This window comes from Doryrhamphus excisus, linkage group LG1 (genome assembly GCF_037039965.1).
Source record: "Doryrhamphus excisus strain RoL-2023G ecotype Guam linkage group LG1, RoL_Dexc_Guam_v1.1, whole genome shotgun sequence".
Classification (NCBI taxonomy): domain Eukaryota; kingdom Metazoa; phylum Chordata; class Actinopteri; order Syngnathiformes; family Syngnathidae; genus Doryrhamphus; species Doryrhamphus excisus.
Window position 1 is genome coordinate 4,327,090 of NC_136357.1, and position 22,357 is coordinate 4,349,446.

Genomic DNA, 22,357 nt, shown 5'->3' on the forward strand with positions numbered 1-22,357 from the left:
TTATTTTTATTTTTATTTTTATTTTTATTTTTATTTTTATTTTTATTTTTATTTTACACAAGTGTTAAAGGAGTTTATACCTCAACTATGTTTGTATTTTATTGTCCTGAGTCAGGACAAAAAGTAGCGTATCAAAATTAATCCTGTGGCTACAGTAACCTTGTGTCCAAAGGGCAGCCTGGGGGCTATTTGCAGCCCACGGGTTATTTTTTATTGGCCCGGGCACATTGTAGAAATAAAATAACATAAAAAAACAGCCAAAATGAGAAAAATAGATTAGATTTTTAAATCATGATTAATCACATTTTAACCAGTTAATTCATGATTAATCACAGATCAAAAAAGGTTGCAAAGTATGAAGTATTATTATGTGGAATATGCATTGTCGTGTAGCTCCACAGCTAGTGTTACACCAGCTAGTGTTGCTAAAATGCTAATTGTTAGCTTGCTAGCTTGTTTGCCTATGTTGAATGGGGAGTCTGTTGATTAGACTAGATTTGACTTTTGTGCTAACTGTAGAAGCTTGTGTACCATTCAAGCATACAGGAAGCCAATAAAACAACACACAGTTTTGTGTAGTTGTTCAAAGGATCAAAGTAGTCTATGAAAAAACACATCAAACTATTTACAATGGTACAGTGTTCAAAGTAAGATGATCATTTATTGTGTATTAATGTAATTTAAAAGTTTTAGTATATACACTATATGGAATTTGTAAATCAGGCAACTACAACTGGCAACCAAGCAAGTTGTTTGTGCAGGAGTTTATTAGAAACGCATACAGTATATCAGTTGATAGACGCCATACAGTATATGCACTGTGGACCGTGACTACGTATGTTTCAAGTTAAAATGTCCATGTTACATTTTCCTTTTCCTGCGCTGTCACTGCACATCCCAGATCTCACAGAGAAGCGGTGTGAATTTATGATCGTTCATCCTCCAGGATGCAAGCATTTCTGCATGATAATGATTGAGAGTTCTCAGCTCGGTCAGCCGGCCCAGAAGACGTGCAAAGTACTGAGGCTCCTGCGGATGATGCAAGACGCACAACTTCCTCAGCACGTCCAGTAAGGGTTCCTGCAGTCTTTCCACGGCATGGTGATCCTTCACATAAGGTCGGTCTAGAGAGGAAATGTTTATTTTGATGTTTGATTGATTTTATATTTCACTATATGTGAATCCATTGGTCGCGGCTCACCTGGTGTCAGGATGGTTATGGCGGTGAGGAGGGCTTTCTCTTCCTGCCGCATATGGAGCTCGCCAATGCTTTTGTAAAAGTTGAACATCGGAGCGATAAACTCTTCTGATATACCTGAAAAACAACAGTACATACTATCACAGTAAATTAGAAAAACATATTTTTTTGCTTAAGAACATTTGGTAATGGTAATGGTTTTATTTCATTTGAACATGCATCAGATTACAATTGAATGCATCACATAATCAGTTCACAGTTCCACATGTCCAAAAGGAGTAGGAAGAAGCAAAGCTTATTAAATCCTACCCCTCCATCTGGTACTCTTACAATCAGTAACTGTTACATTTGTTCACTTCCTGCTTTCCTAATATAATTTGAGTTTTTTTTATTTTTATTTTTATTTTTATTTTTATTTTTATTTTTATTTTTATTTTTATTTTTATTTTTATTTTTATTTTTATTAATTAATTCATTTTCTACTGCTTTTTCCTCACGAGGGTGCTGGAGCCTATCCCAGCTGTCTTTGGGCAAGAGGCGGGGTACACCCTGGACTGGTCGCCATTTTTATTTTTTTTTTATTTTTAATTTTTTTTTATTTTTATTTTTATTTATTTTTATTTTTATTTTTATTTTTATTTTTATTTTACACAAGTGTTAAAGGAGTTCATACCTCAACTATGTTGTATTTTATTGTCCCGAGTCAAGACAAAAAGTAGCGTATCAAAATTAATCCTGTAGATACAGTAACCTTGCCCAAGGGTGTCCAAAGGGCAGCCTGGGGTCTATTTGCAGCCCACAGCTTATTTTTTATTGGCCCCGGCACATTGTAGAAATAAAATAACATAAAAACAAACAGCAAAAATGAGAAAAATAGATTAAAAAAAATTTAAATCATGATTAATCACATTTTAGCCACAGTTAATTCATGATTAATCACAGATCAAAAAAGGTTGCAAAGTATGACAGATCATTTTACATATTTAAAAAAAAAGCTATCAATATGAGACTGGATAATATGTTTACCTCATGCACATTTTTGTTGATGAAATATTCTGTTTTTTGTAAACAGTTCAACACAAAATGGACTTCAATGTATGAAAAACAAACAAACACAGTCGACTCGGCTATGCCCGCCGTGAAGTAGAAGCTCGTAACGCAAATTTTAGCTTGCAGTTGAAAGAAAAAATAATAATCTCAAAAGCACTTGCATGCCAATGTACCACTGCATAAATGATAATAAAATAATACCCACATTGACAGATACAAATAACTTTTGTCTTGTCGATAGAGCCATATGCCAGGGCTTTGAAGTTAAACTTACCATTCCGTACCATCCCGTGTTTCCTCATATTGCAGTGTAATTTATTCCAAGTTATTAATGTTAAATTATTTCTTGGTCATTCATTTTAATCAATCACATTGGCAGTCGTGCAGACATTTTCCAAATAGCTGAGGATATCTGTCATCAAGCATTCGGGCAAATGCCAGGGGAGCCCAAGAGAGAGAGAAAATTGAACAATAGCACTCTTGATGTATCGATAAGGAACAATGGGTCGTTTCAGACAGCTTTGCTTCCTCGTTCTCCCTGGTTGGCCTTTAGGTTGAATGTTTCTGCTCACCACTATTCACAGCCGAGGGGGCGCCTGGGGACGCGGTGAAGTACCGTCTAACTGTCCAGCTTGACTGACATGATGGCATCTCACATAAATATTAATATAAATACCACATGCTCTGTATCACTGCAAGGCAATAACCAATAGAGGCTGCTATTGTTTAGCAATGCAGCACATACATTGCATGTCCTTATTAGTGTCATGGTGGGACTAGTCACCTGTCAATCACAGGGTACACATAGACCGCATTTGTCACATTTGCCAGCCACATGATTTTATGTGGACCTTAAAAGCCTTAGAATAATATATCAATAATGATGCAACATGCATGCGTGGGTTTTCTCCGGGTACTCCGGTTTCCTCCCACATTCCAAAAACATTCTAGGTTACTTGGCGACTCCAAATTGTCCATAGGTATGAATATATGTTTGTTTCTTTCGTCTTTTTACTTACGACTGTGAGTAATTGTTTGTCGATACGAACATTGTTTTTAGTCAGTGATCCATCACCATCTGGATGCAATTATTGACTAATTCGAGACAATATGGATACAAATTGTTTTCACCAAAAAATAAATTTCAGGAGTGTTCCCGTGTGGACAGGGCCTTAGAGTCTCCAGTCTCCAATGGGGTCATGCATTATAATGCATCTGTTCATCAATATACATAGCCATACATTTTCTTAAAATGTTCTTAAAATGTTCTTAAAATGTTCTTAAAATGTTTTTAAAATTTTCTTAAAATTTTCTTAAAAATTTCTTAAAATGTTCTTAAAATTTTCTTAAAAATTTCTTAAAATGTTTTTAAATGTTCTTAAAATTTTCTTAAATGTTGTTAAACTTTTCTTACAATTGTTTTAAAATTTTCTTTTTCTTAAAATGTTCTTAAAATGTTCTTAAAATGTTCTTAAAATGTTCTTAAAATGTTCTTAAAATTTTCTTAAAATGTTCTTAAAATTTTGTAAAATTTTATTTTTGTAAAACTAAAATTTTATTTTGAAATAAATATATAAAAAAAAAACAAAGAAGTTTTTTTATTAAAAAAAATTAAACTATATTAGGAAAGCAGGAAGTGAACAAATGTAACAGTTACAGATTGTAAAAGTAAGAAAAACAAACTACAGTACCCATTATGTCATTGTATAGTCATGTGACAAAAAAAAAATCATACTATATTAGGAAAGCAGGAAGTGAACAAATGTAACTGTAATTGTAAAAGTACCAGATGGAGGGGTAGGATTGAATAAGCTTTGCTTCTTCCTACTCCTTTTGGACATGTGGAACTGTGAACTGATTATGTGATGCATTCAATTGTAATCTGATGCATGTTCAAATGAAATAAAACCATTACCATTACCATAAATAAGATGTACAAGTGTCCATCAATAATGTACTGTAGTTTACCACCACACAAAATCAAACTAACACTCATAGGTCAATAAGTTCATGTTCTGTTGATAAATAAAGTTAAAAAATACAAGATTATGTCACAGTTTTGAACGTCTTCACTCTGCTTGGAGTGACAGCAAATATTCCCTTTTTACCTGCCACGAGTACACACATGCCAAAATGAAACCCAGTAACAGTGTGCGCACCAACGTAACCTAAACCAGTCCAGAGATCAACAGGTCAACAACATGCACGTCTCAGCTGCTATGATGAATTATACATGGAGGACTTGACTCCATTCGTCACGAAATAACAAGATGATGCATCAGGAGATTGACGCTGCATCAAAGATAATCATTTGTGTGTGATTTTATGATTCAAGTCAGAATTACTGTCATACTGATATTAAACATTATTTCACTGGACTCACCACTCTTGCGTATCCTCGCCTCCAAAACTTCCGTGTGCCCGCTTGGCATCTTGCGGCTAAAAACTTGAGCGGAACGTAGAAACATGGCTTCCACTGCCGAACCTTTCAGTAGAGCAATCTGATCCTCGTGATCCAAAGACAGGAAGCCTGTGAGAAAAAAAACAAAACACGCACATGTAAGTTCATATTGTACATGTTTATGTGCTGCATGTTGGCGAGGGGGAAAAAAAAAAAAACCTGGGATGTTTTTTGTAAACTCAACCAGAACTTGGACTTGACTTGTTGCAATTTCTGTTAAAAGGAGAAAGTTTTCCTCAGCGCTGTACTGATCTTGAAGCTAGCAATAAAAAAAAAGCAACAATAAGCAGAAATGACATTAAGATGAACCAAAAATCAGGTAATTAGGTTTTCATAGATTGTGTCTTTGGATAAAAATCAAATTTTATACCAGCTTTTTGGTCACTTCTTGAGGAATTTGATGCCTGTTGTAAGCTTCTACGATGGCTTTCACGAGTGCATGTTGCTCTTTAGTCATTTTTCCCTGGATAACAAAAGAAGGGGAAAATTATGTTTAATTTCTCAAACAATGCACAACCATGAGCCAATTCAAGAAACAATACAAGCAGTTGATAAACATTAAATTAAATTAAATTAAAATTAAATTAAATTAAATTAAATTAAATTAAATTAAATTAAATTAAATTAAATTAAATTAAATTAAATTAAATTAAATTAAATTAAATATATAAATAAATAAACAATACCTTAAACTATATTAGGAAAGCAGGAAGTGAACAAATGTAACAGTTACTGATTGTAAAAGTACCATGATGGGGAAATGAAAAATCCAATACCAATATCCCATTTTTATGCTGATATTGGGTCGATAATTATCGGTACCGACATCCCTAGTATTTTTATTTTGTGACATGTATGTTGAACATAGAGCAATTTTAAATACTTCACTATTTTTAATAAAAATTATGAGTAATTCACTAATAAAATTAACTATTAAAATTAAAATTAAAATTAAAATTAAAATTAAAATTAAAATTAAAATTAAAATTAAAATTAAAATTAAAATTAAAATTAAAATTAAAATTAAAATTAAAATTAAAATTACTTAAATTATATTAGGAAAGCAGGAAGTGAACAAATGTCACAGTTACTGATTGTAGATGGAGGGGTAGGATTTAATAAGATTTGCTTCTTCCTACTCCTTTTGGACATGTGGAACTGTGAACTGATTATGTGATGCATTCAATTTTAATCTGATGCATGACCATTACCATTACCATTTCTTCTGACAAATTCACACACAGTTTTGCAGGGGTACTAAAACTTACATGTACAAATCAATAAAAGCTATACATCATTTAAATGCAAAAACTTAATAATTCAATGAGGCAACTTGAAGAAATGACCGATAAAGACTTTTATTTTGATTTAGTAAATTACTGAACCTGTGAGATTTTGGTGGTTGACGTGACTTCTTTGCTATCCGCCCCTTCTGTCTCGTCTCCAGTCGACTGTCCCGGCGAGGCCTTGGTGTTTTTCCGCAGTCTTTTGGATTTACATTGGATCTCTGTAAAAAGACCTGCAGTCGACAACATGGGCAACTTTAGATTTTGAGGTATTCTTTATCAAAGTCCCACCACATTAGACTACTGTATTTCTGGATTATAAGTCGCATTTTTTGCGGGTAATTTATTTTACAAAACAGACATTACGGCCTCTTAGAAGGCAAGTTCTAACAATAAAAGAATAGAGAACAGGCTGAATAGGTGTAAGATATGCTAACACAATGGTTAGTCAGCTACACAAAAAATAAACATGAACAGAAAAGGTATCCAGTCTTCATGTAACATAAACTGTTTTTTCGCTCTGGAGTATAAGTCGCAGGAACCTATGAAAAAAAGTGTGACTTATAGTCCAGAAAATACGGTAATTTGTTTGTCGCTAATAACATAAAGCTAAAATGTGAATGACTTGCTCACAGTTTGACATATACTATATATTGACCTACATTGAGTTGATTTAAAGGGGACATATTATGCTTTTTTCACTTGACTGACCTACAAATGTAGTTAGAATGTTGTATTCTTGTGTTAAACGATGCCAAAGTTTCAAATAATGAGGTTTACGTATTTGGAAGTGAGCCCTGAAAGAAGTTTGGGATGGCTGAAAACGCTCGGTTTGAAAAGGCGTGGTCAAACCGTTCTTTTGTGATGTCACAAAGGGTCAGACTTCCTTATATAGAAACTCTCCTTGCAGAAAACCCCTTGCATTTTTTACCCAAAATGTTCATCTCAGGCTCTAAACAGTTAAAACTCACACTCCGCCAACATGCCCATCTCCTTGCATTTCCTGAGTCGGCATTCCTGGCATTTCCTGCGCATATACATGTCCATCTCGCAGTTTCCTCCACTTTTGCACTTGTACACAGCATTCTTTGTCACGCTCCGTCTGAAGAAACCTTCACAAAAGAAGAAAGTCAGATGAAAACATACATGTATGCTGCAGAAATATGATTGATATGAAACATGATCAACTTAAATGATAGATGTGATGCATTTAAGTTGCTAAAATAATTCAATGAATGTTATGAAATATGAACAAAACCTTAATATCTCGTTACAGGTGACAAACCGAATCAATGTAACATCGGATAATATATGTATATCGTTAATAATGATTTTATTAGATTTTTATAATATGCCAAGGCCAATAAAAATAAGGTGTAGGCTGCACTTTGGACTAAGGTTGGGAATTGTTAATATATTATCCAATACTGCTGCCGATTTGGTATGGAAATGATACTGGTGCTGAAACGGTATTTTTAAAAAAAGTATTAAGTAGTAAAGTAAGTAGTAAAAAAAAATATTGTATTTTTTAGGGATGTCCGATATTGGCTTTTTTGCCGATATCATCCAAGTCTCAATTTCTGATTCCGATATCAGCCGATACCAATACCTGTAACATGACAGATCTCCTGTGGTGGAATGAACACATATGTGTTGTATACAGCATTTTTTAAATATCGTTTTTTATGATTGGGGAAATGAAAAATCCAATAGCAATATCACATTTTTATGCTGATATTGGGTCGATATTTATCGGTACTGACATCCCTGGTATTTAAAATGTTGTATTTTTTGACATGCAAGTTGAACATAGAGTAATTTTAAATACTTCACTATTTTTAATAAAATTATTAGTAATTCACAAATAAATTAAAATTAAAATTAAAATTAAAATTAAAATTAAAATTAAAATTAAAATTAAAATTAAAATTAAAATTAAAATTAAAATTAAAATTAAAACTGGAATTAAATTAAATTAAATTAAATTTAAACAAAACACAACCCAGTCAAAATACTTAAGAAAATATTTTAAAGTACTTTAAGTACATACAATCATCACATTGTGATAATCGATACACAACTGTGCTGATGTTAGACTCCCCTTACCTTAGACAACCCTTGTTTGTTAGTTAATCACACATGCAAGCACGGAGTCGGCGAGTGGAACAACCTGCCTTTGTTCGAGTGTTGATGTTCAGAGTTTGGCTCTCGCTGGTGCGTTAAGGTCAGCAATAACGTTGAATAACACGGCCAGACTTTGTCGACATGCTACGTTACATAAAAGACGTTACTTGCACACAAGCACTTGTTTGAGTGCATTCATTTAGCACCGAAAATGTGGCACCGATAGCTACTGAGTTATTTGGCTCGGTTAATCGTTTATCGTCAACGTTTGGCAACGACTCCCCTGTTCTAATTATGTCCCCATGCAACAATGTGTATCCAAATGGCATTTTTCCACAATCTCTCCACACACACACACACACACACGCAGGAGAACTTTGGAACAGTTATCGGCCATTGTGACAGAACAATACCACGCACTAATGTAACAGAGCTCATGTTGCTCTTGTATTGTACAGCAGAAAGTTGAGAGGAAACCCAATCTATTCTATTCCATCCTATCTGACAGCAGCGTTAGCGAGAGAGGAGGTACCTGAACCTATTCTTAGTCACACGGTGAGACGGGCAAGCTGCAGAGAGCTCCTGCTATTGTCTGACTTCACAGTGTACAATTACCTTAAGACCGCACTACGACACTGGAAAAGGTCAGTGTGAAAGTGTGAATCTCTCATAAGTTCCGATATAAGAGCTGAATCAAAAACTCGCAGGTATTAGGGACGCTATGTCTGTTTTCTTCTTCTCTTGCCTCCAAACAGGGAAAAAGAGGGCATCAGACTGCTTGTCAGTCATGCAATCACTTAAGTCACTCGGTTTACACACAGCAAAAATAGGCCGCAATGTAAGGTAACATAGAAATTAGGAGGGAAAAAAGATGACCGCAAAGCCAAATACTCCAGCAAGGTGGGAATATTAACAAGAATAAGCTAGTATGTTGAATTCGTTCATAACTGGCAACAACATAAAAGGCACCTTGCCAACCTCAAACATGTCCACCCAAATAAGTTTTCCCATCTGGGAAAAAAATACACATCAAGAGCTTTTGTTGTGACGCCAACATTCACTGAGACCATTAGTTATCATTCATTCATTCATTCATTTTCTACCGCTTATCCTCAGCTGGAGCCTATCCCAGCTGTCTTCGGGCGAGAGGCGGGGTACACCCTGGACTGGTCGCCAGTCAATCACAGGGCACATATACGTAGACAAACAACCATTCACACTCACATTCATACCTATGGACAATTTGGAGTCGCTAATTAACCTAGCATGTTTTTGGAATGTGGGAGGAAACAGGAGTACCCGGAGAAAACCCACGCATGCACGGGGAAAACATGCAAACTCCACACAGAGATGGCCAAAGGTGGAATTGAACCCTCGTCTCCTAGCTGTGAGGTCTCGACCGCCGTGCCGCCCCCATTAGTTATCAGTGGCACAAAAATTGTGTACGTTCCCACAGTCATTGTTAAAGAAATGCTACTCTTTAATACAGTTGAAAAGCCAGCATTTCAAGAAATGCTGCAAACGTTCGACAGACAGTACAAATTGCCTGTGAGAAAACACGTCGCAAACAGCAATTGCACAACTTTACAAAGTGAAAGATGCATTATAATGATATATTATTATTATTATTATTATTATTATTATATATTATCATAACAGTAGGGCTGCAAGGCGGTCGTGTGGTTAGCACGCAGACCTAACAGCTAGGAGACCAGCGTTCAATTCCACCCTCGGCCATCTCTGTGTGGGTTTTCTCCGGGTACTCCGGTTTCCTCCCACATTCCAAAAACATGCTAGGTTAATTGGCCACTCCAAATTGTCCATAGGTATGAATGTGAGTGTGAATGGTTGTTTGTCTATATGTGCCCTGTGATTGGCTGGCGACCAGTCCAGGGTGTACCCCGCCTCTCGCCCGAAGACAGCTGGGATAGGCTCCAGCACCCCCGCGACACTATGAATTATCATAACAGTATTTGGTCTAAACATACTGCCAATCATATCATTTAATGTCAATATGTGGTACAATAAATGGTAATGGTAATGGTTTTATTTCATTTGAACATGCATCAGATTACAATTGAGTGCATCACATAATCAGTTCACAGTTCCACATGTCCAAAAGGAGTAGGAAGAAGCAAAGCTTATTAAATCCTACCCCTCCATCTGGTACTTTTACAATCAGTAACTGTTACATTTGTTCACTTCCTGCTTTCCATAATACAGTTTAAGGTTTTTTTTTTAAATAATGCACCATAATATTTATAAATATTTCAAAACACACATGCATTATTTTGTGACATGGTTAAATTAAAAAGTTTGTCCAATCATATTTTTAAATTGTACTTAAAATCTCGTCTTGTGACACGCCTGATTTTTATATAACAAAGAATGCAAATGGTTCTAATGACATGGCATATGAGTAATATCCTGTTTATTCTAAGTCACTGAGTCATTTGATGCAGCGATGGTGTGAATGTGACAGTTAATAACTGCGACTGTTAATATGAAATTATCATATGTGCCATGTGACATAAAGTCCGCCTTGACCTTCATCTGCTCTTACCTTTACATCCCTCACAGGTGAGAGCGTTATAGTGGTAGCCCGATGCCTTGTCTCCACACACGACACATAGCTCCTCCCCTTTGAGCCGTCCAGCCTGGGTCATATGTCGGTTCCTCTTGCATACAGCAGGCACGACAGCGGACACCTCCACCCTGTCACCATCATAGCTGTCCTCCAGTGTTGTTTTCCTTAGTTCGTATAGCCCACTTTGAGAATACCATTCTTCTCCGCTGTACTGAGGATAATAGTTCTGAGTGCAGTAGTATGGCATTGTGGACATGGGCGGCTCCATGTTAGAATACTGCATGCCTGGGTAGCTGGTGAAAGGTAACATGTCAGGGTCCTGGAGCAGAGGGTTGCTCTGATCGGACAGAATATCTGCAAGAACAAAAGGAGAAACGGAATATAGTTTCGGGATTCTTTTATGGGCAAGTTTTTGTTTTATTGTACACAAATATCCAATGGCATCATAGTAAAATAAGCATAATGTGTTCATTCATATATTGTCTGAAGCATCACACCAACTCCCCTCATGTCCTCCTTCACTACATCCATAAGCCTCCTCTTTGGTTTTCATCTACGCCTCCTACCTGGCAACTCGAAACACATCATCCTTCTACCAATGTATTGTCCCAACCATCTCAGTCTTGGGGCCTCTAACATGTAAAGTCCCTATGATTCCTAGCATAATGACTCGTTCCTGATCCTATCCATCCTGGTCACTCCCAATGAGAACCTCAACATCCTGATCTCTGCTGCCTCCAGTTCTGCTTCTTGTATTTTCCGAAGTGGCACTGTCTATACGTAGACCAAACAACATGGCTGGTGTCAACGCAGTTTTGTATACCTTTCCGTTTATTTTAGCTGAAACTGAAACATCACGTCTGATACTTTTCTCCACCCGTTCCATCCTGCCCCCGCACGCTTCTTCACCTCATTTTCACAATCTTCAGTGTTCCGAACTGTTAACCCCAGGTACTTAAAATTTTCCATCTACTGTATCTCTACTAGGGTGGCACGGCGGACTAGTGGTTAGCGCACAGACCTCACAGCTAGGAGGACCAGGGTTCAATTCCACCCTCGGCCATCTCTGTGTGGAGTTTGCATGTTCTCCCCCGTGCATGCGTGGGTTTTCTTCGGGTACTCCGGTTTCCTCCCACATTCCAAAAACATGCTAGGTTAATTGGCGACTTCAAATTGTCCATAGGTATGAATGTGAGTGTGAATGGTTGTTTGTCTATATGTGCCCTGTGATTGGCCGTCGACCAGTCCAGGGTGTACCCCGCCTCTCGCCCCAAGACAGCAGGGATAGGCTCCAGCAACCCCCGCGACCCTCGTGAGGAAAAGCGGTAGAAAATGAATGAATGAATGTATCTCTTCTCCCTGTAACCTCACTCTTCCACTTGGGTCCCTCTCATTCACACACATATACTCCTCTGTCTTGCTGTGACTAATCTTCATTCCTCTCTTCATACATGTCAAAGAACACATAATGCCACAATATTAGGTACACCAATACTAGTGATGTTACAAGAGCGTGTGTCGAGTAATCGAGTGGGCACTTCCGCGAAGCGTGTACCGAGGCTTGATTCATTGGGAAGAGGGGCCGGAATTGATGACATCCGAAGTTTTTGTCATTGTTATTGACAGGTGAAGTACTTATTGTGTTTCAAGGAGTTTGGGTACAATAATAACACCTCATCCATGTTCAGGCATCAACGTGCCTTTCATAAACATAAAGATGAAACTGGACCTTCACCCGTCCATGGTAAGGTTAATAGTACTACATTATAATATGAATATACAGTAAAGTCTCGTTATATCAATATCGGTTATATCGAAGTACTGCTTATTACGATACTATTTTCATTTCCCGGCAAATTTCTAGTCTTTTATGATATAATTAGTTCTGTTAGTACGATACCCGGTTATTATGATAATCCGGTTACTACGATGCCCTTTTCATCTCCCGCCAGCCAATTTGGTCTGCTTATATCGATACAAAAGCAGCTTAAATCAATCTTTGCTTAAGGATTTCAATACCAAAAAAGAACACGGCGAACGGCTGCTTCCAGTCAACTTTATTTTTCACACTTCCACCACCAGAGCACAGCACACACACCGATTCCCGCACTTCCTGGTTCACAGGTCATGCTCAACCCGCCCCACATAGCTGGCCAAACACATGCCTGCAACAGAAGAACCAACTGACATAGCATACACACCTATTCCAACGAAGACACAAGCGTACAAATACATGCATTTAATTGTGTTGTATTCAGATATCTTTTTATCGCTTGCAATAATCACTGTTTTTCATATTTACATGCTGGCGTTCGTGGTTTCTCTCGTGTGTATAGAATCTATACACACAGAAACCACGAACGCAGTTGGTTCTTTAGTGCATTATTGCCCACTTTTAATGCAGTTCGGCGCAGGATCGGATATATCGACAGTCCGGTTATATCGATATTTTTTCCGACTCCTGACAATATCGATATAACGAGACTTTACTGTATTACAGTATTACCAACACAATCATGAAGAAGCGAGACATATCACATGATACATGGCATTTATGGACAAGAAAACATTCAGTATTTTATATATACTGTATATTTTATCTTACACTTTGTAGATTAATCATTTGGTTGTACAATTTTTTGTCCTACATATTAATTTCCAAGAGCCAAAACAGATCAGCATTCAATGCATCATCACACATGAAGATCCAGCCGCCTGTAATTCTATCCAAGGCCAGCAGGTGGTTTCGTGTGCACATGAAGCTTCAAGAAATTGAATCATTTTCGAACCAGTTGTAACTAGTTCTTGTCTTTTACTGATGGATTTATTACAAAACCGACGTGAGAACTAAAAGGGTACAAAATACAATAAATTACAGGTCATATAATACAAATATACAATAACTAATAAGACTAATAAGGCGAATAACTAAACTAAGACACTAAGAGACTGAAAGGAAAACAATACAAAACACATATACTTTACCTTAATGGCTGCACACATGATTTAGGAGGGAATTATAAAGAAGATCGTCAATCCTTTAGAACCTATTAGCCTTTGAGCTCTAATGGCAACAACTGATCTTAATTTCTATTGGTGTAACAATTAAACATGCACATGTGGAAACAACGATTCTACACAAAATTAGTTCCGCCTTATTAACTTGTATACACTTCGGTAGGAACCAAAAATGAAAATAGGGAGGAACTTAAAACTGACAGCATACACTGACTGAGAGGCAGTTACACCAGTTGGCTTAAATGGTTCGAAGCCTCATGGGGCTTCATTTTGCCATCATTAACCAATACAGTCTAACAACCATTATATTATTAAAACCTTTTTTTCAGAGGCTAATAATACTCAGTGTGCATAATGTACTGGATGTCGCCAATGTAATTCAATTATTTTGAACGCTTCCTGAGAAAAAAAACACTTAAACAGTATAATGTGTAAGCCCCCACAACACGTACAGTAAGTCCATGAATCATTAACTGCTAGCTGGCTCAACTCAAAAACAATCTCCACTGTGGAAACTGATACAATGTTAATATTGCAACATAGTCACTCGGGATTCCCAGAGCTAGGATTCCTTGACATTTTTGTTAAAAGAACAGGAAGTCAATCCTATCTTAAAAGTACTCATCAATTTGCTATGATAAAGATATAAAAAAATTCAACATAACACTGACCTCTTGAAGACTTGGTTCTGCCCATGGCCATGTCTGAGATACCAAAAACTGATATTTATATATATATATATGTGTCTCTAACTAACTAGCCATCTTGTTATAAAGTATTGTCTCTTTCAAGTTAGCTTTATTTCGAAGCGCAGAAGCCGCAGGTCACGCTCTGAACAACTTGGCACTTGCCTAAGAACGAACTGGGCACAAAGGTTGATACAGCTACTCATTAACCATACAATGCAATTTCTCCATTACAAGTAGCTGGATACTACATGAAGTCATCACCCCATCACAGCAATGGACATGGCCGACTGCTACCGTGTGGCGTGTGTGTTTACAAGCTAGCATGCTAGTACTTTTGTCACCATAAAGTCTACATATCATTAAATATATGTGAAAACAACCAATTGTTCCTGCTATGTGCCATTCGGTCTTTGTATAACCGGAACAGGATCCTGGTATTTGGTCTTTATCTACGCCTCCTACCTGGCAACTTGAAACATAGCATCGTTCTGCCAATATATTGTCCCAACCATCTCAGTCTAGCCTCTACCATGTAAAGTCCCTATGATTCCTATGATGACTCGTTCCTGATCCTATCTATCTTGGTCACTCCCATTGAGAACCTCAGCATCCTCATTTCTGCTACCTCCAGTTCTGTTTCATGTATTTTCCTAAGTGGAACTGTCTATAGACCAAACAACATGGCTGGAACTGGAATAGGATCCTGGTCTTTGGTCTTTATCTACGCTTCCTACCTGGCAGCTCTAAACGCAGCATCCTTCTACCAATATATTGTCCCAACCATCTCAGTCTAGCCTCTAACATGTAATGTTCATATGATTCCTATGATGACTCTTTCCTGATCCTATCTATCTTGGTCACTCCCATTGAGAACCTCAGCATCCTCATTTCTGCTACCTCCAGTTCTGTTTCACGTATTTTCCTTAGTGGAACTGTCTATAGACTAAACAACATGGCTGGAACCGGAATAGGATCCTGGTCTTTGGTCTTCATCTATGCCTCCTACCTGGCAACTCAACACGCAGCATCGTTCTACCAATATATTGTCCCAACCATCTCAGTCTAGCCTCTAACATGTAATGTTCATATGATTCCTATGATGACTCGTTCCTGATCCTATCCATCCTGGTCACTCCCAATGAGAACCTCAGCATCCTAATTTCTGCTACCTCCAGTTCTGTTTCACATATTTTCCAAAGTGGAACTGTCTATAGACCAAACAACATGGCTGGAACTGGAATAGGATCCTGGTCTTTGGTCGTTATCTACGCCTCCTACCTGGCAACTTGAAACATAGCATCTTTCTACCAATATATTGTCCCAACCATCTCAGTCTAGCCTCTAACATGTAATGTTCATATGATTCCTATGATGACTCGTTCCTGATCCTATCTATCTTGGTCACTCCCATTGAGAACCTCAGCATCCTAATTTCTGCTACCTCCAGTTCTGTTTCACGTATTTTCCTAAGTGGAACTGGCTATAGACCAAACAACATGGCTGGAACCGGAACAGGATCCTGGTTCGCAGGAAGAAGCAAAGCTTATTAAATCCTACCCCTCCATCTGGTACTTTTACAATCAGTAACTGTTACATTTGTTCACTTCCTGCTTTCCATAATACAGTTTAAGGTTTTTTTTGTTTTTTTTTTAAATAATGTACCTCGTACCGAAGTAGGAAGTGCTTTCACTTTTAGGTCCCCAAAACTCTCCAACCATGTCAGAAACAGTCACTAGATTTGCCGTGAGTCACTTTTGAGAAATATGTCACCAAGAGGGTTTGGAATGTTGCCTGTTTTTGCCACAAAGTCGCCAAGTTGGCAACGCCGGTTGCAGCCACCAATGTCGTGCTTTCACTTTTAAATCCCCAAAACTTTCCAATGATGTCAGAAACAGTCACTAGATTTGCCGCAAATCTCTTTTCAGAAATATGTCACCAAGAGGGTTTGGAATGTTGCCTGTTTTTGCCACAAAGTCGCCAAGTTGGCAACGCCGGTTGCAGCCACCAATGTCGTGCTTTCACTTTTAAGTCCCCAAAACTTTCCAATGATGTCAGAAACAATCACTAGATTTGCCGTGAGTCACTTTTGAGAAATATGTCACCAAGAGGGTTTGGAATGTTGCCTGTTTTCGCCACAAAGTCGCCAAATTATCAACGCCGGTTGCAGCCACCAACGTTGTGCTTTCACTTTTAAGTCCCCAAAACTCTCCAACCATGTCAATGTCATGTAAATAGATTGGCGTTCTTACTTTTACGACTCACGTCATGTCAAGCAGACTTACCAAATAAATGGGAGCTCTCTGAAATGGAGAATTCATCGGTGGGTGGGATTTGCAGTGGTCCCACCACATCAATGTCGGGGCCCACCCACTCATTCATGAAGGAAACGTGTCACGTCAGAGTGGACCACACAGAAGTTTGTGTCTGTTTCCTGCTGTAACGAGAATGACATGATAAAAGATCTGTTCTCCACTCAGCAGCCTGTGACAGTGCAAAGTCATTAAATATGAGCTGGTGAGTCTCCACATCAGCACGCCTGTCAAATGGTCTCACCCACACATGGATGAGCTGCTGTGGGGATACTCGTTGCATAGTTGGCACTTTTTTGGCATGCACTCCTCCTTTTAAATGGTATTCTTATACCCCAAGTATGTGTGCTATTACTGCTCCCAGTGCAGTCAGCACTTCTGCTGCAATTCTATGGATTTAATGTACAATTTAATGGAAATATGATAAACAGTGTGTTCATTGTTATGATGGTATTTTGTTGTCATGTCATACTGCGCCATGCTAATATTTTACTATCTTCAATCATTCATTTTCTGCCGCTTATCCTCACGAGAGTCGCGTGGGTGGACGCGTGGGTACACCCTGGACTGATCGCCAGCCAATCACAGGGCACATATAGACAAACAACCATTCACACTCACATTCATACCTATGGACAATTTGGAGTCGCCAATTAACCTAGCATGTTTTTGGAATGTGGGAGGAAACCGGAGTACCCGGAGAAAACCCACTTCATGCACGGGGAGAACATGCAAACTCCACACAGAGATGACCCAGGGTGGAATTGAACTCGGGTATCCTTGCTGTGAGGCCTCTGTGCTAACCACCATGCAGCCCATGATGGGAATAATAGATTTCCAAACTCATATTGGCACTTATTTGTATATTTATTATTATTCATTCATTCATTTTCAACCGCTTATCCTCACGAGGGTGGCGGGGGTTGCTGGAGCCTATCCCAGCTGTCTTCGGACTTCGGTTAAATAACTGTTAATAGTTATCCTCCCTATCCATGTGGAAGTGGTAAGTTTTTGGCTATTTAAGTTTAAAGGAAATAACTTGAAGGCTACCGTTTAGGTCGCTAGCTCTCTAGTTTGCGAGTTAGCATGTGTCTCAAGACCCTGCAGTTGCGCAATATGTTGTAAATAAAAAGAGTATAAATGTGACTATAGTCGTGTTTTGTCATGTCTACAGGGCTCTAATAATGCTTTGTTCATTTTAATCTGAAAAAAGTAATTTGTCTACCCACCAACTATATATGGTTTCTTAAGTTTTTATTATTTGCCGTTTTATTATTATTATTATATTTATTTATTTATTACTGATTGATTTTCTTTATTCTTGATTTGTTTATTTATTTTTCATCTTATTTTGTGTAGAAAAATAAAAAGTAAGATATTTGAGAACAGTGGAATGTTTTATTAGAGCTTTTCTTGTAGAAAATTGGAACCAAAGCAAAGTTTTTTTCTTTTTAATAAATGCATTTTTTATTTTTATTTTTTGGGAAAACCTGATGCGGCCCAGTCTCACCCAGACCCGAACTCCAGTGGCCCCCAAGTAAATTGAGTTTGAGACCCCTGCATTAGATGATGAAAGAGTACCTAATTTTGGCAAGAAACGACTAATACGATTATGTATTTTAATTTATGACTTAATATTCACATAAAAAACATTGTGTGTGTTCTAACTACCAACACAACAATCAGACATCTCACCTGCCATTATACACACACACACACACACACTCATCATAATAAAATACGCCACATGCTTCTTACCTTATCCCGACTTGATGATTCCCGCTATTTGGATCCTTGTATTCCCATTCAAGCTTGTTTCGGATGCCCACCCTGTGAGCTATACATCAATATTTGCTAATATTTGCTAGTGCACCTAGCTCCAGCTAAAGCATGAGTGACTAGCTAAGGTCAGACAGAAAAGGATGTGGTTATTAATTAAGCGGTCTATCCTTGCCCCCCCCCAAACCAAGCTTAAACACACACTCCCAAAAAAAAAAAAAAAAACTTTATCTCTCAAATGCTCTGGTAATGAGAGACCCCCCTTCAAACAAAAACACCACACACATGCAGGAAACATTTTTATTTTTATTAAAAATGACACCCATTCTTAAGTACTGCACTGATTCCTAAATAATAAATGTTATATTTTTGTGAAAGTTATTAAATTAAAACCAAATGACTACACTTTAATTCACTTTTTTTTTTTTTTTAAATCTCAGCTATATTGCATGAATTTTGTCCATAAACAATAGATTAATCATTGACGGCTCTTGCTTTATTCAAAGAAGCCGTTCTGAGTCAACAAAGAGCGTCTCTGGGATAAACAGAACCTTTGCCATTGGTTGCTGGACTCTGGGGTTTGTGCTCAAGAGCTGACAGGATCCAGGATTTTCTGATGCAATCCATATTGGTTGTTGACAAAAGCTATTTTCTCATTTTCGACACTGATTGTCGTCTTGATGGTGACAGGGGAGCACAGCTGTCAATCACAGGGCACATATAGAGAAACTATGCACATTCAAACGCACAACTTTGGACAATTTGGAGTCTCGATTAGTGGTTTAGTTATTCATTCATTCATTTTCTACCACTCCCGAGGGTCGCAGGGGTACTGGAGGTAATACAGTCAAACCTTGGTTAGCGTTATTAATGCATTCCAGAATGTCTGACTAAAACCAAAATGTACTCTAACCAAATAAAATTTTTCCATTTAAAAAATCTTATAAATCCAATTAATCTGTTCCGGGAAGGCAAAAATGTTAACGCAAACCATGATTTTATATTAATGCATATTAATGCATATTAATGCATATTAATTCAAATAAAATGTGATTGTTGACGAAGACACGATGTAGCAGCAAGCAACGTAAGTAAATTTTCATTCATTCATTTTCTACCGCTTATCCTCACGAAGCTGGGGAGCCTATCCCAGCTGTCTTCCGGCGAGAGGCGGCCAGCCAATCACAGGGCACATATAGACAAACAACCATTCACACTCACATTCATACCTATGGACAATTTGGAGTCTCAATTAGTGGTTTAGTTATTCATTCATTCATTTTCAACCGCTCCCGAGGGTTGCAGGGGTACTGGAGGTAATACAGTCAAACCTTGGTTAGTGTCATTAATCCATTCCAGAATGTCTTGGTTAGAGTACCAAAATGTACTCTAACCAAATCCAATTTTTCCATTAAAAAAACATGTAAATCCAATTAATCTGTTCCAGGAATACAAAAATGTTAACACAAACCATGATTTTATATTCAAAATGCATATTACTTACTATTGGTACCCATTATGTCATTGTATGGTCATATCACCTCGTACTTCGGTACGAGGTATATTATAAAAAAAAAACTTAAACTGTATTATGGAAAGCAGGAAGCAGGATTATGTGATGCACTCAAGTATAATCTGATCTGAATAATCTGAATAAAACCATTACCATATTAATTCAAATAAAATGTGATTGTTGATGAGGTTACGATAGTAATAAAGTCAAACCTTGGTTAGCGTTATTAATCCATTCCAGAATGTCTGACTAAAACCAAAATGTACTCTAACCAAATCCAATTTTTCCATTTAAAAAATCATGTATATCCAATTAATCTGTTCCAGGAAGACAAAAATGTTAACACAAACCATGATTTTATATTCAAAATGCATATAAATTAAAATAAAATATGATTGTTGACGAAGACACAATGTAGCACAAGTAATGTAAGTAAATATTCATTCATTCATTTTCTACCGCTTATCCTCATGAGGGTCATGGGGGATGCTGGAGCCTATCCCAGCTGTCTTCTGGCGAGAGGCGGGGTACACCCTGGACTGGTCGCCAGCCAATCACAGGGCACATATAGACAAACAACCATTCACACTCACATTCATACCTATGGACAATTTGGAGTCACCAATTAACCTAGCATGTTTTTGGAATGTGGGAGGAAACCGGAATACCCGGAGAAAACCCACGCATGAACATGTAAACTCCACACTGAGATGGCCGAGGGTGGAATCGAACTGAGGCCTGTGCGCTAACCACTTGTCCAGCGTGCAGCCCTTGTTTAGTTATAGTTCAAAAAATACACACCAAGACGGAGTACATTTTACAGTATCAAAGTTATCAAAGTCCTTCTTAAAATAGAAGTGGGCCACTGGTGAGGACTATCCTGTCCAGTATTTATGTTCCATGGTGAGAATGAAGCAATGTTGTACAAAGGCAGATAAGACAAAGGATGTTTATTACACTGTGATGGGAAACAGAGCTAACTGTGGCCTTGAAAAAACATATGTAAACATCAAATTTGATTGACTCATCTAAACAGGCAATGATTCAGGACAGCACATTTTTGTCAAGTTTTTTCAGGAAAGAACATTCAAATACAAATACTTTTTTTTTTTGCTTCAATATTTTGGTGTCAAATTTTGCCTTGTCAAAATTTTACTTATTCACAATATGGTATAATTTGGTTAGATATAGATTTAAATGTAGCAGGGCTGCACGGTGTTTGAGTGGAAACACTGCAGAAAGAGGTGCAGACTCTGGAAGATCTAGAAAGCTTTCTGTGCGGGTTATTGTGTGTAGCCGCTCTATAATAGTCTATAACTCAATACAAAGTGCAAATAAAAAAAAACCCACAGGGGGGGTGGAGTAAATTAAACAGTTTGTTTGTGTCGGAAGCAGGAAGTCTATGGAAACACTGCAGAAAGAGGTGCAGAATCTGGAAGATCTAGAAAGCTTACTGTGCGGGTTATTGTGTGTAGCTGCTCTATAGTAGTCCATAACTCAATACAAAGTGCAGATTAAAAAAACAACCCACAGGGGGGTGGAGTAAATTAAACAGTTTGTTTGTGTCGGAAGCAGGAAGTCAATAGAAAGCTTTCTGTGCGGGTTATTGTGTGTAGCTGCTCTATAGTAGTCCATAACTCAATACAAAGTGTAGATAAAAAACACAGGGGGGTGGAGTAAATTAAACAGTCCGTTTGGGTCGGAAGCAGGAAGTCAATGGAAACACTGCAGAAAGAGGTGCAGAATCTGGAAGATCTAGAAAGCTTTCTGTGCGGGTTATTGTGTGTAGCTGCTCTATAGTAGTCCATAACTCAATACAAAGTGCAGATTAAAAAAACAACCCACAGGGGGGTGGAGTAAATTAAACACTTTGTTTGTGTCGGAAGCAGGAAGTCAATGGAAACACTGCAGAAAGAGGTGCGGAATCTGGAAGATCTAGAAAGCTTTCTGTGCGGGTTATTGTGTGTAGCTGCTCTATAGTAGTCCATAACTCAATACAAAGTGCAGATTAAAAAAACAACCCACAGGGGGGTGGAGTAAATTAAACAGTCAGTGTGTCGGAAGCAGGAAGTCAATGGAAACACTGCAGAAAGAGGTGCAGAATCTGGAAGATCTGGAAAGCTTTCTGTGCGGGTTATTGTGTGTAGCTGCTCTATAGTAGTCCATAACTCAATACAAAGTGTAGATAAAAAAACACAGGGGGGTGGAGTAAATTAAACAGTCCGTTTGGGTCGGAAGCAGGAAGTCGATGGAAACACTGCAGAAAGAGGTGCAGAATCTGGAAGATCTAGAAAGCTTTCTGTGCGGGTTATTGTGTGTAGCTGCTCTATAGTAGTCCATAAC

The 22,357-nt window shown here is 37.8% G+C and overlaps 1 protein-coding gene across 4 annotated transcripts; it reads right to left on the reverse strand.

The window, feature by feature from the left end:
• Positions 1-735: 735 nt before the first annotated feature.
• On the reverse strand, positions 736-18,637 carry nr1h4 (nuclear receptor subfamily 1, group H, member 4). 4 transcript variants are annotated; one of them, XM_058076486.2, is made up of 10 exons: positions 18,481-18,637; positions 16,696-16,844; positions 10,683-11,060; positions 6,967-7,107; positions 6,095-6,228; positions 5,080-5,172; positions 4,869-4,968; positions 4,632-4,778; positions 1,202-1,315; positions 737-1,124 (listed from the first exon to the last, which is right to left on the reverse strand). In XM_058076486.2, exons 2-10 carry the CDS (start codon positions 16,790-16,792, stop codon positions 886-888), a joined length of 1,443 nt encoding a protein of 480 aa, XP_057932469.2. In that variant the 5' UTR covers positions 16,793-16,844; positions 18,481-18,637; the 3' UTR covers positions 737-885. The 4 variants fall into 4 exon arrangements, with proteins under 4 accessions (XP_057932471.2, XP_057932469.2, XP_057932468.2 ...); XM_058076485.2 differs by having other exon boundaries at positions 16,696-16,847; XM_058076488.2 differs by lacking the exons at positions 16,696-16,844; positions 18,481-18,637 and adding an exon at positions 14,396-14,702 and having other exon boundaries at positions 736-1,124.
• Positions 18,638-22,357: the final 3,720 nt, after the last annotated feature.

Coding starts and splice junctions, on each gene's coding strand:
- nr1h4 (XM_058076486.2), bottom strand. CDS start 16,792: ATGAATGAGTGGGTGGGCCCCGACATTGATGTGGTGGGACCACTGCAA. Junction 11,061..16,695: donor AGAGAGCTCCCATTTATTTG/GTAAGTCTGCTT, acceptor TTGTTCTTGCAG/ATATTCTGTCCGATCAGAGC. Junction 5,173..6,094: donor CAACCACCAAAATCTCACAG/GTTCAGTAATTT, acceptor TTTGTTATCCAG/GGAAAAATGACTAAAGAGCA.